Raw genomic sequence first — 13,362 nt, forward strand, 5'->3', positions numbered from 1 at the left:
TCTAGCTGACCTATCCCATGGACTGTCGGCAACTGGTGAGAACTTCCTGTGTGCCCAGGCACCTTCATGAGCCACCTTCCCTCTCCCACCCCCATCCTCCCTAAAGTCAGGGCTTATCAGAGGATAAAGTAGGCCAGGGGTGACAGGGTATCTGAGGGGATATCTAAGCAGAGCCTGAGGGAGAGGCCATTCCATCTGGGGGAAGGCCTTTTCAGTCAGAGAATAGGGTCCTGTTCTCCAAACACAAAGGTCCTGTTTGGCCCTGGGCTTATAGACCCCCTCCTCCAGGAAGCCGTCTTGGATTGCTTCTCCCACGTCTGCCCACTCTCCCGTGAGATTTGCCTGGCCGGCACAGAAGACTGGGCTTGCGTTCAGGACAGATAATCTGCTGGATAAGCTAACAAGAAGCTGCATCCATGCTGTAGAGGAATAATCCGTGCCCCAACAGGAAAGGGCGGGGTCTTCCTCACTCTGGTGTCCCCAGTGCCCCGCACACAGTCGATGCTTAACAAGAGTTGAGCACATGTGAAATTTGGAAGTGGTACCAGAAAATGAGGTCAAGGGTGGCTTCTTTCTGAGGACAAAGCTGTCCCCACACTCTTCTCAGTGCCCTCATGTCCCATGTCCTGATGGAGGGACTCCCGTCCTTGGGCTTCCAGCCTGTGGTCATGACCCCTCAGCCCAGCTGGGCCCGGGGAGACAGTTCTGCTCCAGTGCAGGGAGATGGCTGCGCATTCCTTTGTCTGGTGGCAGAAGTACATTGTTAGGGGCAGGCAGGATGCCCTCATGCATGTCTTCCTGCTCCTTTCAAGAGTAGCTGGGCAGTGGCTCTAGATCCTGGAGAAGGTTCAGCCCCCAAGGAGCAGCCATCGTGGGCGAGGCCTCCAGGAATTGCAGCACTGAGGCATTTACTCATCACATGAAGAATGATGTGTTTGAAGATTATGAGTCGTGCATGTGTGTGAGTATCTTAGTGAGTGAATGAGTGTGTGTGAGTCTGAGTGTGCGTGTGTGTGAGTGTAAGGGTATGCATGGGTGTGTATGTGGGTGTGTGCACAAATTCACATAAAAACAGAAAAGTCTCTGTCCACAGACAGGGAGAGTTCCAGGGACAATAGGAATTTCATGATCAACTTGGCAGTCAACCTGTTGGACAGCCTCCCACTCTGCAGCCCATGTCCTCCTAAACCCTCTGTGGGGCCGGGTGTGGTGGCTCATTCCTGTCATCCCAGCACTTTGGGAGGCCGAGGTGGGTGGATCACCCAAGGTCAGGAGTTCGAGACCAACGTGGCCAACATGGTGAAACCCCATCTCTAACAAAAATTAGCCAGGCGTGGTGACTTACGCCTGTAGTCCCAGCTACTCAGGAGGCTGAGGCAGGAGAATCGCTTGGACCCAGGAGGCAGAGGTTGCAGTGAGCCGAGATCACGCCATTGCACTTCAGCCTGGGTGACAAGAGCGAGACTCTATCTCTAAAAAAAAAAAAAAAAAAACAAAAAACCCTATGTGGGATGCAGTCGCCTAGGTGGTTAAAACGGGCACCACACAGACACCGGCAACTTACAGATGGACCCCAGTGAACTTTCTCACGACCGTGCTGAAGCCTCCTGCCCGGAAGGAGCTGTAGCCTCATTACCAGCACATGAGACCTGTGTGCCGCATGATGACTCACTGCGTCTGTGCCACTGGGACCGCTCCTCTATGTGCTGTGGCGCACCCTCTCCCCTCTCCATCACCCAGAATCCCCCCGTCACTTTCCCTCGGGGAGACCATGCTTTGGAGAATACACCCAGCACCCTCCTTACTTGTGCCAAGGAATGAAGCCCTACTGACCAAAGCCCGAGCGCTCGCAGAGAGCTGTTTGTGGCTCGCCAGGCAAATGAACCCTGGTTTTTTTTTTTTTTTGCGGGGGTAAGAAATCTGGAAGAAAATTGCACCAAAATGATCTCTGGGTGATAGAGTCCAGACGGTTTTTATTGACGTTGATGCTTTTCTCTGTTTCTCTTTTTTTTTTTTTTTTGAGACAGAGTCTCGCTTAGTCGCCCAGGCTGGAGTGCAGTGGCGCGATCTCGGCTCACTGCAAGCTCCGCCTCCGGGGTTCACGCCATTCTCCTGCCTCAGCCTCCCGAGTAGCTGGGACTACAGGCGCCCGCCGCCTCGCCCGGCTAATTTTTTGCATTTTTAGTGGAGACGGGGTTTCACCGTGTTAGCCAGGATGGTCTCGATCTCCTGACCTCGTGATCCGCCCGCCTCGGCCTCCCAAAGTGCTGGGATCTAAAGTTCTATACCCAGTCTGTGCTACTTTTAGAATCAGAAAAGAGCTAAATCCAAGTGGGGTTTATGCCATTGGTCCAAAAAGCAGAGAGCAGGCAAGGAGGGCGTGGGCACTCGAGGAGGCACCGGGGTGACCGGCGACCAGGAGGCAGGGCCTCAGTCCAGCTTCCTCGTGCCGGCTCCCGGGGGACGTTGGCTTCGTTTCCCCATCTGGGTTCTAAGCTCCTTCTGACTCTAGCGTTCTGGAATGATCTAGCTGGCATCCCAGGTAGGGCCTGGGTGGCAGAGGCTGGGTGTGGGCAGCAGGGCAGACACGGCTGCTCACTGGCTATTGGAGCTCAACCCTGCCTGTGATGCCCGGCCTGTGACGGCTGCATCTTGGACACCTGCTGCAGGGAGGGACGGCCTGTGGGCTCTGGTACCTGAGGCAAATCTCCAGGGTTGGCTGAAGTCAGGGTAGGAGATGAGACTCAGACCTTACAATTATTTAAGTGCCTACAACTCACCAGATCTAGAGTGTGTGAGAAACATAGTGAAAGTGTCACAGCAGCATGGTCTTAATTCCTTCAGAAAGCCCCACAGCCCGCAAAATTAACCTGTGCTCGCAGCTGTGCTTGCAGAAGCGAAGGCTGGAAGCCAGTAACCACGAACCAGCCACAGGATGAGCTGAACCGAGCAGTGCTGCCTTGACTGAATCTTGCCTCGTTACCCTGCGAAAATCTCCACCCAGGGGGAGCAATGCACCTTGCTAGGCACAAAAAGTGCTGGGTGCAAAAGACAAGACTGTGCAGGGTCCAGCCCCCGCTGGAAGAACCCACCTTTCTCCAGGAACCCCTGGCCCAGTCTCCACTTACCTGCCCTAAAAGCCCTTAAAATCCCCCTTTGCCCTATGCCTTAGGGAGAAGGTGCTTTGAGCAGGAGCTCCCCTTCCCCATTCTTTGATCAACAAATAAAGTTTGACTCTGCTTTGCCCAACCGGATTTTGTCTTCATGGCGCAAATAGCACCAGGCAGGGATAGGATGCATTAGGGTCAACTGACCCCTTCAAGGGTGGGTCACAGAATGTTATTGTAATGGGCCTGGGTGCACTGAGGGGAGGTTTGAGGAGTCCCAGAATCGGGGGTTTGGGGACAGGTTGGCCTATCCTGGTCCACGCTGTCCAGCCAGGTGGCCCCATGTCAGGATCATGGGTCTCTGAAGGAAACCCTGAATCACCCTCCAGGTCAGGGTTATGCAGAGGCCTCTAAGAAAATTCCCTGAAGCCTGGTAGCTACCACCCCTGTCTCCCCGACTCCCCAGCCCCAGTGTCCTTCCCCCGTGTCCTTCCTCTGGGCAGAGGAGGGGCCAGCCCTAGGCCTGGTCTCAGGCCTTTTCACCAGTTTATCCACACACCTCCCCACTTCCTGAGTTCTCCACCTGAGATGCTGTGCAGAGCACGATGTAATGGAAGGAGCGAGGACTTTAGCTCAGAAAACCCTGGGTTCGAATCCTAGCTCTACCAGTTTCTAGTTGTGAACCCTTACTCCTCGTTGAGCCTCAGTTTGCCCTGTTGTCAAATGGGGCAAATGCCTAAGAAGACTGTTGTCCAGCTCAAGTGAGCCCATGGGCAGGAGAGGGTTTTGGAAATAGAGTCTGGACTGGTGAGAAGCATCTCACTTATCCCCCTCGAGAGAGCCCACGGCCACCCCAGGCCCTGCCTGTCCTGCCTTTCCTTTCCAATCCCAGCTGCGCCCCTGCCCGGGCCCACAACTCACTTTCCAAACCTGCACAGACTACACCAGGGCTCCGCGACAGAGGGGCAGGACCCTGAGGCGCTGGCAACTAGGCCTGGGCACATCAGCTGGGCACCTTGGTAAAATGAGGCTGATTTCTGGGATCAGCCAATGAGACTTTGGCAGGGACACTCCCCTCCCACCTCGAGTGGTGGCCAAGGTCACCAAGTCCTTCGCAGGCTGGGCTAAACTGGACAGACACCAGGACAGGACAGTCAGGAGGGACCAGGGGTCCTTCCTTCCCAGGGAGCAAGGCCAGAGCCTAGGACAGGCCCCAAAGCCAACTCCACTGGACATAGCTTTGTGGGGGCTGAGTTATCTGGGACAGCCCAGCAGTTACACTCAAAGCAGCTGAGCCTGGCCAGCGTTCAAACACCGATTCCCCCACTTCCTGGTGTGATCGTGGGCAAGCGACTTCACCTCTCTGAGCCTCTGTTTCTTTCTCTGCAAAATGAGGTAATATCAGCACCCACCTCATGGAATGCTGTGAGGATTAAATGCACTTTTAGTATCTGGTTCGGGGACTGACACTTGGAACGTGTCTAATAAAGGTTGTCTCTCACTTCCTTCAACTTTGGGAAAGAAGGAATGCTGGGAATTGCATCCTTTTGCAGAAGGGAAAAAGAGTTCAAGCCCACTCCTTCTGGGATAAGTCAACGAGGGAAATCCGGTGAGGGTGGAAGAGAGGGATCGAGCACAGCCACCCCATTCCGTGCCTGGCTCGGAAACGCCGGTCCCTGGGTCAGTGGGGAGGTGGCAGGTAACTTAGAGTTCATCATTGGTTTGCGGGACTCTAGCTGAAATTTTCTGGGAGAACAACTGGGATTTAAGAGGACAGCATCAGTTACAAAGCTGAAAGAAAGCTCTAGAAACTAGGAAAATCGTCCGGGCCTAGTGGCTCATGCCTATAATCCCAGCCCCTTGGGAGGCCAAGGTGGGTGGGTCACCAGAGGTCAGGTGTTCAACACCAGCCTGGCCCACATGGTGAAACCCCATCTCTACTAAAAATACAAAAATTAGCCTGGCATGGTGCTGCATGCCTGTAATCCCAGTTACTTGGGAGGCTGAAGCAGGAGAATCGCTTGAACATGGGAGGCGGAGGTTGCAGTGAGCCGAGATCGCACCACTGCACTCCAGCCTGGGCAAGAGTGAGACTCTATCTCAAAAGTGAAAAAAAGAAAAAAGAAACTGGGAAAATCTTCAGTGTAGCCACACTCTCTTCCGCTCCCCAACCTCGGGGGCTGTTATGGGTTGACCTGTGTCCTCCAAAAAGATACGTTGAAGCCCTCAGGCCCAGTACCCCAGAATGTGGCCTGATTTGGAAATAGGGTCGTTGCAGAAGTCATCAGTTAAGATGAAGTCATACTAGAGTAGGGCAGGCCCTTAATCCTATATGCCTGGTGTCCTTATGAGAAGACATTGTGGTTGGGCGCAGTGGCTCATGCCTGTAATCCCAGCACTTTGGGAGTCTGAGGCAGGAGGATCCCTTGAGCCCAGGAGTTTGAGACCAGCCCGGGCAACATAGCAAGACCTAGTATCTACAAAAATATTCATTTATTTTTTTATTTTTTTGAGACAGAGTCTTGCTCTGTTGCCCAGGCTGGAGTGCAGTGGCACAACCTAGGCTCACTGCAACCTCTGCCTCCCAGATTCAAGCAATTCTCCTGTCTCAGCCTCCCGAGTGACTGGGATTACAGGCATGCACTACCACGCCCAACTAATTATTGTATTTTTAGTAGAGACAGGGTTTCGCCATATTGGCCAGGCTGGTCTCAAACTCCTGACCTCAGGTGATCCACCCACCTCGGCCTCCCAAAGTGCTGGGATTACAGGCATGAGCCACTGTGCTCGGCCTCTACAAAAAATTCTAAAAAGTAGCCAGGCATAGTGGTGTGCACCTGTGATCTCAGCTATTTGGGAGGCTGAGGTGGAAGGATCTCTAGAGCCTGGGGGGTTGAGGCTGCAGTGAGCTATGATCATCACACCACTCTACTCCACCTTGGAGACAGAGTGAGACCCTGGCTCAAAGGAAAAGGAGAAGAAGAGGAGGGAGGGAAGAAGAAGAAGAAAGAAGAAAGAAGAAGAAAGGGGAGGAGGAGGGGAAGGAGGAGGAGGGGAAGGGGGTGGAGGAGGGAAAGGGGGAGGAGGAGGAGGTAGGAGGAGGGAGAAGAAGGAGAAGAGGAAGAAGAAGAAGACGGAGGAGGAGAAGGGGGGGAGAAGGAAGGAAGGGAAGAAGGGAGGGAGGGAGGGAGGGTGGGAGGAAGGGAGGGAGGGCGGGAAAGAGAGAAAGAGGGAGGGAGGGATCATGGAGACCCATGACGGAGATGGCCGTGTCTCAATGGAGGCAGAGTGAGGAGGGGGACGGGGAATGCATCTCTAAGCCAAGTAACACCAATCAAGGATTACCAGCAAACACCAGAAGCTGGAAGAGGCAAGGAAGGGTCCTCCCCCACCAGGTTTAAGGTGCCCTGTTGACACCTTGATTTTGGGCTTCTGGCCTCCAGAACTGTGAAAAAATTAATATCTGGTGCTTGAAGGCCCCTGTGTGGTGGCCTTCAACTGTTACCAACTTCCAGGGGCATCCAGGAGCCCTAGGATGCAAAGGCAGAGGTCTAAAATGAGAAGCCCCTTCCCAGGGGAGGTGGTATGAGGGGAAGGCCACGGCAGGCACTGCGTGGGGTCTGCGTGGCCTGGGCAGGGCCCCTTAACCTGTGCTCCCAACCCCGAGCGCAAAGGTGTCTGATCCCCAGCACCTCCTCCTAGGGACACAGGCCGTGATCCTCTGTGGCCCAGACAGCAGCCTCTCCTCAGCCCCAGACAGACGCCTTTTTCAGCTCCGCCGTAAGGAAGCGTTTTCTAGATTAGAAGGCACTTAATAGGTGTTTGCTGTGAAAGTGAAAATCAACAAGGGCTGCTGGGCGGGTTTACTGGGAAGCTACTGACACGTAAGCTGCAGCCTCTTCCAAGCCGGCACCTTGACCTCCAGCCTCCAGAGCTGAGACAATAAGTTTCTGTTGTTTTAAGACATCAAATATGGTGCTTTTGTTCCAGCAGCACTAGGAAACGGATAGAGACGGTAATTGGGATACAACCTGCAGATGGATTTTGGCCTCAAAAATGCCTGGCTCCTGGGTGCCCCTGACTCCTTAATGCAAGAAACAAGCGGGGAGGGCTCAGATCATAATTTCTTCACACAGGAGAGGATGCAGTGATCCCAGGAAGGAGGCACAGGTGACCCAGAAACTCCCAGCAGACCGGGCGCGGTGGCTCATGCCTGTAATTCCAGCACTTTGAGAGGCCAAAGTGGGCGGATCATTTGGGATCAGGAGTTCGAGACCAGCCTGGCCAACATGGCGAAACCCTGTCTCTACTGAAAATACAAAAATCAGCTGGGTGTGGTGGCGCATGCCTGTAATCCCAGCTACTCGAGAGGCTGAGACAGGAGAATCACTCGAACCTGGGAGGCAGAGGTTGCAGTGAGCCGAGATCGCGCCACTGCACTCCAGCCTGGGTGACAGAGTGAGACTCCTTCTCAGAAACAACAAAAAGAACCAAAACACCTCCCAGCAGAGTGGTGGCGGGCAGCCCATGTTTCCACCGCTGTGAAGTGTAAAGGGAGATGGAAGGAGAAAGAGAGAGATGAGAAAGGACACAGGTGCCCCTCAGGGCTGAGCCTCGGACTGGGCAGGAGGGTCTGTGGGGACACTGGAACAGACAGATCCCCCAAGAACCCCAAGCCTATAGCCACCTCCTCCTTGCTCAGCAGCAGCCGGCAGCCCCGGCTCCCTTCAGGCCGCAGGTGATGTGTCCAGAAGACTCCACATGCCCCAGAATGGGGTCTCCAGCTGCCGAGAGGGCTGACGGCCCAGCAGAGGTCTGGACAGGTGACTGGGCCAGAGGGGAAGGACACATGGGACTCCATAGCCAGACAGCGGCAGAGCCACGAGGGGTGCTGCCCACCGTGCTTCCAGCCCTCTCTGCACACAGGACAGAAAAGGGTGCTTGGGATGGAGTGTTTGATGATGAGGGAAGACTGACAGACAGCAGGGGCAGAAGAAAAACAGCCATGACCCTCACCAGATGGCTGCCAGGCCTCACTCTTGCAATGAGGCTGAACCAAGTTTCCAAGGCAACCAGCCACACCCAGGTGTCCTTGGAGAGGGACTTTCCTCTCTGCCTCTGCCAGGGCCAGGGGATGTGAACGGTCTCAGATAAGGAGGGACCTAAGGGGGTAAGGAACACACAGCCCGACCTCATCGCCTGTGGACGCCCACAGCTGAGAACATTTATTTTCTGCCCCAGGGCTCTGTGCGGGGCCAGAGAGAAGATAAGATTAGGAGACAGGTGGACTTCCCCAGAGAGGCAAGTGGGGCGGCCGGGGGAAGGGCCACATCCTCTGGGTCTGGTAGGGAATAAGCCAGGGACATGCAGGCCCGCCATGGGCCTGGTGGCCCTGCTGCTGGACTAGAGAAGATGGCAGAGCACCTCAGAACCTGACGTGGGAGCCCTCCTTCACAGAGGACATGAAGGTGGCCTTCAGAGGCCTTGGGGGCTGCTCGAGGGAGGAGACAATGTGCTTGGGGGTTGCTGACCTCTGCAGGGTGGACTTGGACACCGGGGATGGGACTGAGGGGGTGGAATGGGCCGTGGAGGCCGACTGGGGCCGCAGCAAGAAAGAGAACTGGGGCCTCAGGAAGGCAGGCAAGCTGGAGTCCAGCAGCCTGGAGGCTGAGGCGGTGACAGATAACAAGGAAGATGGGGAGGAGGTGGCTGCAGGCGTGCTGTCCATGGTATCCAGCACAGCCTGCTCCCTGCTGGGCACCAGGTCCTTCTGGACATCGTGGGCTACCAGGCGGATGTGCTGGTCCTGCTGGTCTGGGCCCCTGCTGGTCAGGAAGTCGGGCTGCTGGGTGGGCATCAGATCATTGAAGTGCAGGCTTTGGTAGACCTGAGGCGAGATCTGCAGGGAACAGAGTGGGGAGCGGGAACGGGGCACCAGGTGGAGCCAGGGACACCCAGGATCAGGTGCCCTGGGGTCTTCCCATGCCAAGAAGGCATGTCCAGAGGACTGTGGTTGCCACTAACCACCGTTGTCTGCAGACCCATGCATCCACCCTGCACCAGGCCAGGCACCCAGCCCTGCTCTCCACCCAATTATGGTGCTTCTGACGACCCTGTGAGCTGGCGAGGAGACTGTCCGCTTCTGCGAATGAGGCCTCAAGCTGGACGCTGGGTGAGGCCCAGGTGCAAAGAGCTCCTTGGAACAATCCATCTCACACCAGCCTCTCCCCAGCCCGGGACAAGGGGGCCCTGCAGAGACATGGCCTTCAGTGTTATCTCCCATGGCAGACAAGGACAGGGAGGCTGGGAGAGGCTGGGATCTCAAATCTGGAGCTCTAATCTGCTCTTTCGAACATCCCCTGCTCCTTTCTGTCCCCAGTGGAGAGCCACTCCTTCCATTTACCCTGTCTCTTACTACGGGCCTGGCACGACACCCTGGTCTGCTGTTTGAGCACCACGGTAGTGGGGACACAGGTGGGAAATACGCTAACCAGCAAATGGACAGCCACAGACCATAGGAAATGCTTGGAGGCTATAGACAGGGGCCCTGCCCAAGGGAGACCTTGTCCCACAGGCCCTTGAGGCTTGTTCTCAAGGACAAAAGCTGCGCCAGTGACCTCAGCCAGGGCATTGGCAAACAAACCAGACACATCAGTCTCATCCCAGAACTGTCCATGGCCCAGAATCCTGTTAAAGGACAAATGCTCCCGTCCACCCCCACTGAAGGGCCGTGTGGGCACAAGGGTGGCTGCCGGTGGACATGGGATTCCCTGGCCCCTGACCCAGCCTCCTGGGGAGCCGCCCCATCCCGCCTCACCTGCTGCTTCATCCAGCCGTACGGCACCCTCATGGACAGGAACCTGGTATTCCGCAAGCGTTCCTTGGGCTTATACGCCGCTCCCAAGACTTTGCTCACCTGCAGGAGCCACGCCCAAGAGTGAAGCCTGCGAGTTGGGGGTCCCCGCACCCCTCCCTGTGCTCCCCTCCCAGCCTTACCTGCTTGTCCCTGGACTCCCACTTGCTCCAGCTGTCCTCAATGTCTTCCAGGGGGCGCTCTCCGGCCCATGGGGACATCAGGGCCATCTTCTGCAGCCTGGCCCAAGCTTCTGTCTCCTTATCTGCCTTCCCATGCAGGAGGGCCATCAGCGCCGCCTGCTCTCGCCGCTGGTATATCAGGGCCTCAGCCAGATCCCGCTGCTCCCTAGTGTGGGGGGCTTTTCTTCACAAGATGTCCCCCCACCACAAGGCAGGGTGACCCTCCCAGAAACCCTGAAAGTCTCTCCCTTCCTGGGCCTGATCCTTTCCAAACTTCCATCCCTCCCCCAGGGCAAATTCCCAGAGCCCATCACTGAGCAAGTATGGAATTTGCAAATCCTGGATCGATGCAGCTGGCCCAGCAAGTCCTGCCACTCTCCCACCACTCTGTCCTCTCCACCATGCAGACCTGACACCCCATCTGGCTTTATCTGGACCTCCCCTTGTGGACTATTCAAACATGTCTGCCCCCTGCCCCAGGGAAACCCTGCCTTTGCCTTGTTTGATGTCGCTCCACAGCACTGTGAAGATGTATGCCTTGATGGCAGCACTGGAGCCACAAAGATCCTGTGGGTACCTGACAGACTCCTACTTAAATGTCAAAACCCAACTCCAAAATCACCTCTCCTATGCAGCCTTCCTTACTTGATCCACTCAATCATGTAGATTGTCCTCTGAGCCATCCCTGTTCCTAATACTCTCATTACTTATCACATAAAACTGCAGCCATGAGTCTGCACGTCCACCTCCCCGAGTAAACTGTAGTTCTCTGAAGCAGGACTGTGTCTGGATGTCTTGTATCTCTAGAACCTAGCACAAGGTCTGGCAGTCAGTAGGATCTCAATACACATTTTCTTGAATGAACCAGAATTACTGGAGACTTGGTCAGGAATAAGGATGGAGTGGATGGAGTGGGTAGGAGATGAAACTGCAGGGGGAGGAACAAGTAGCCAGCAGCCTGATGTTCCCTGCAAATCAGGGAAATAACACAAATGTCCACTCAGGATCAGGGCCTTGGGCCTGAGCACTCCTCTGCCAGGGACCTCTGGCCATGCAGCAATGACCTCTGCAGGGAAGTCAGCTCTAGCAAATCTGGGCCTGGCTGGGGGACAGGGCCCCATCCAAGCACCTGGGTTTTTGTATTTTCCCCTTTCACCACTCAACCTTTCAGCTGAGCTGGGCTAAAACAGGGCCTGGGCTCTCCAGCCATAGCTGCCACTGTGGACTAGAGTTGCCTGCAACTCTCAAGCCTCTGGCCTTCTGAGGGTCCTCCTCACCCATGTCTAGCTCTACTCAACCCAGGCAGAGGCTTCCTGGGACCTGGGAAGACTCACAGCCTCTCCCTCCTCAGGCCAGAGAAGATCAAGCAGGCTGTGCTCACTCACTGCAGTTCCAGATGGAAGGCCTTCTGGGTGGTGCCAGTGGAGCTGCCCTCTTCCTCTAAGCTTGCTCTGTTTTCATGAGGACCATCACGGGCATCCTGTAGTCTTTTCCACACACTCAGGCCAAATGTTCCTGTGATTTGACCAGACACTGCTCAGAACCACAACTGGCATACTCCCCTCCTCCAAGCCCTCTGCCCCTTATCCTCCACCTTCAGGGGTCAGCTAGCAACCCCTACCCTCAGCCCCCACACCCACTCAAATGTGGAGTGCCCACCATATGCCAAGCATGACACTGAGTACTCCACAAATATGTGGAGGAGCCAGACAGAAGCCCTAGGACACATTCGGAGCTCAGGCCTAAAGCATCCTGCCCCACATGTGAACTGAGATGGGGAGAGTACTATGGCAGTGACTGAATGATCCTCAGTTGGGCTTCAGGTAGCTTGTGTGTAAAATGGCAATGGCATAAAATGGTCAGACACCCATCAGATATGAGATTGGGGGTGGTGGGGGAAGGAATGGGGCTGGAGTAAAAAGTAGATAGTGAAAACAGAATTAAGTCCTGCTCCTGGGCAGAGAATAGTGAGTAGCAGGCCATTCTCCTGCTGCAGGATTTTTAAAGTTAAGAAAAATAAAACAGATAGGTACAAAATCATTAAAAACAAACAAAAAAAAAAATCACTGGAGAGCAATAGAAGCAGAGGGCCAGGTGAACTAAAATGACAGAAAGGGACAAGTTTTCCAAGAAAAGCTCGGAGTAGGAGCTGCTTTCTTGTCTCGGGGGCACTCCTGAGTCTACACACAGGCTTAATGAGAATCAGACTTGGCTTAGAGAGACAGAGACCAGCAGAGCTTCTGACATCCACTGTGGCTGGCATGATTAATAAATCTCGCCTGAATGCACAGCTGTTTTTCTTGTTAGGACATTTGCCGAGCACCAGGGAGGCTGGGGTTGTAGGTGCTGGTATAGAAAAGCAGAATGAGATCATTGGGAAACAGAGTCCCACTGAAGGAGGAGCCTGAAACAGACACAGATTTCATCCTTGAGACAACTGAACACAGAGGCAAACTGAGTCCTCCTAAAGCTGCTACTCAGCCCCAACCCAGTTCAATCCCCAACTTGATGGAGATGCTCAGCCCTATACAGAGGAAAGAGCAAATGCTCTGGGGGAAATAATATCAACTAAAGTCTTTACAGTCCATTTATACAAGCCCAGAAAAGTTTTGGATTTTTTTTAATTTTATTTTGTATATATGACATTTGAAAAGGCAAATAAAACCAATAATCAAGAGAAGAAATAGGCATTAGAAGTGGACCCTCCAGAAGATTCAGACATTGGAGTTAGCAGATTAAAACTTTAAATAACTGTTACAAATAATGTTAAATAAAATTAAAGAAAATTTAATAAAATGGTGGAAAAGAAGAATTGCAATCTATAGAAAAGAATCAAATGGACATTCTAAAACTAAAAAAAAAATCTAGCCAGGCGCAGTGGCTCAAGCCTGTAATCCTAGCACTTTGGGAGGCCAAGACGGGCAGATCACGAGGTCAGGAGATTGAGACCATCCTGGCTAACACAGTGAAACCCTGTCTCTACTAAAAAATACAAAAAACTAGCCGGGCGAGGTGGCGGGCGCCTGTAGTCCCAGCTACTCGGGAGGCTGAGGCAGAAGAATGGCATAAACCCGGGAGGCGGAGCTTGCAGTGAGCTGAGATCCAGCCACTGCACTCCAGCCTGGGCGACAGAGCGAGACTCTGTCTCAAAAAACAAAACAAAACAAAACAAAACAAATCTAAAATTAAGAACTAATTCAATAGATGTAATAGCAAGCTG

At 54.1% G+C, this 13,362-nt stretch overlaps 1 protein-coding gene across 1 annotated transcript in view; it reads right to left on the reverse strand.

Moving 5' to 3' along the window:
• Positions 1 to 8,532: 8,532 nt before the first annotated feature.
• The window catches only part of EFCAB8 (EF-hand calcium binding domain 8), a 106,954-nt gene continuing 102,124 nt past the window's right edge, over positions 8,533 to 13,362 (reverse strand). Inside the window, exons 24-27 of the mRNA XM_025398228.1 lie at positions 11,528 to 11,657; positions 10,104 to 10,308; positions 9,925 to 10,023; positions 8,533 to 9,006 (exon numbers count right to left, since the gene is read on the reverse strand). Of these exons, the coding sequence (XP_025254013.1) occupies positions 8,533 to 9,006; positions 9,925 to 10,023; positions 10,104 to 10,308; positions 11,528 to 11,657 (908 nt within the window). The remainder of the gene's footprint in view (positions 9,007 to 9,924; positions 10,024 to 10,103; positions 10,309 to 11,527; positions 11,658 to 13,362) is intronic.

Source organism: Theropithecus gelada, chromosome 10 (assembly GCF_003255815.1).
Source record: "Theropithecus gelada isolate Dixy chromosome 10, Tgel_1.0, whole genome shotgun sequence".
Lineage (NCBI taxonomy): Eukaryota > Metazoa > Chordata > Mammalia > Primates > Cercopithecidae > Theropithecus > Theropithecus gelada.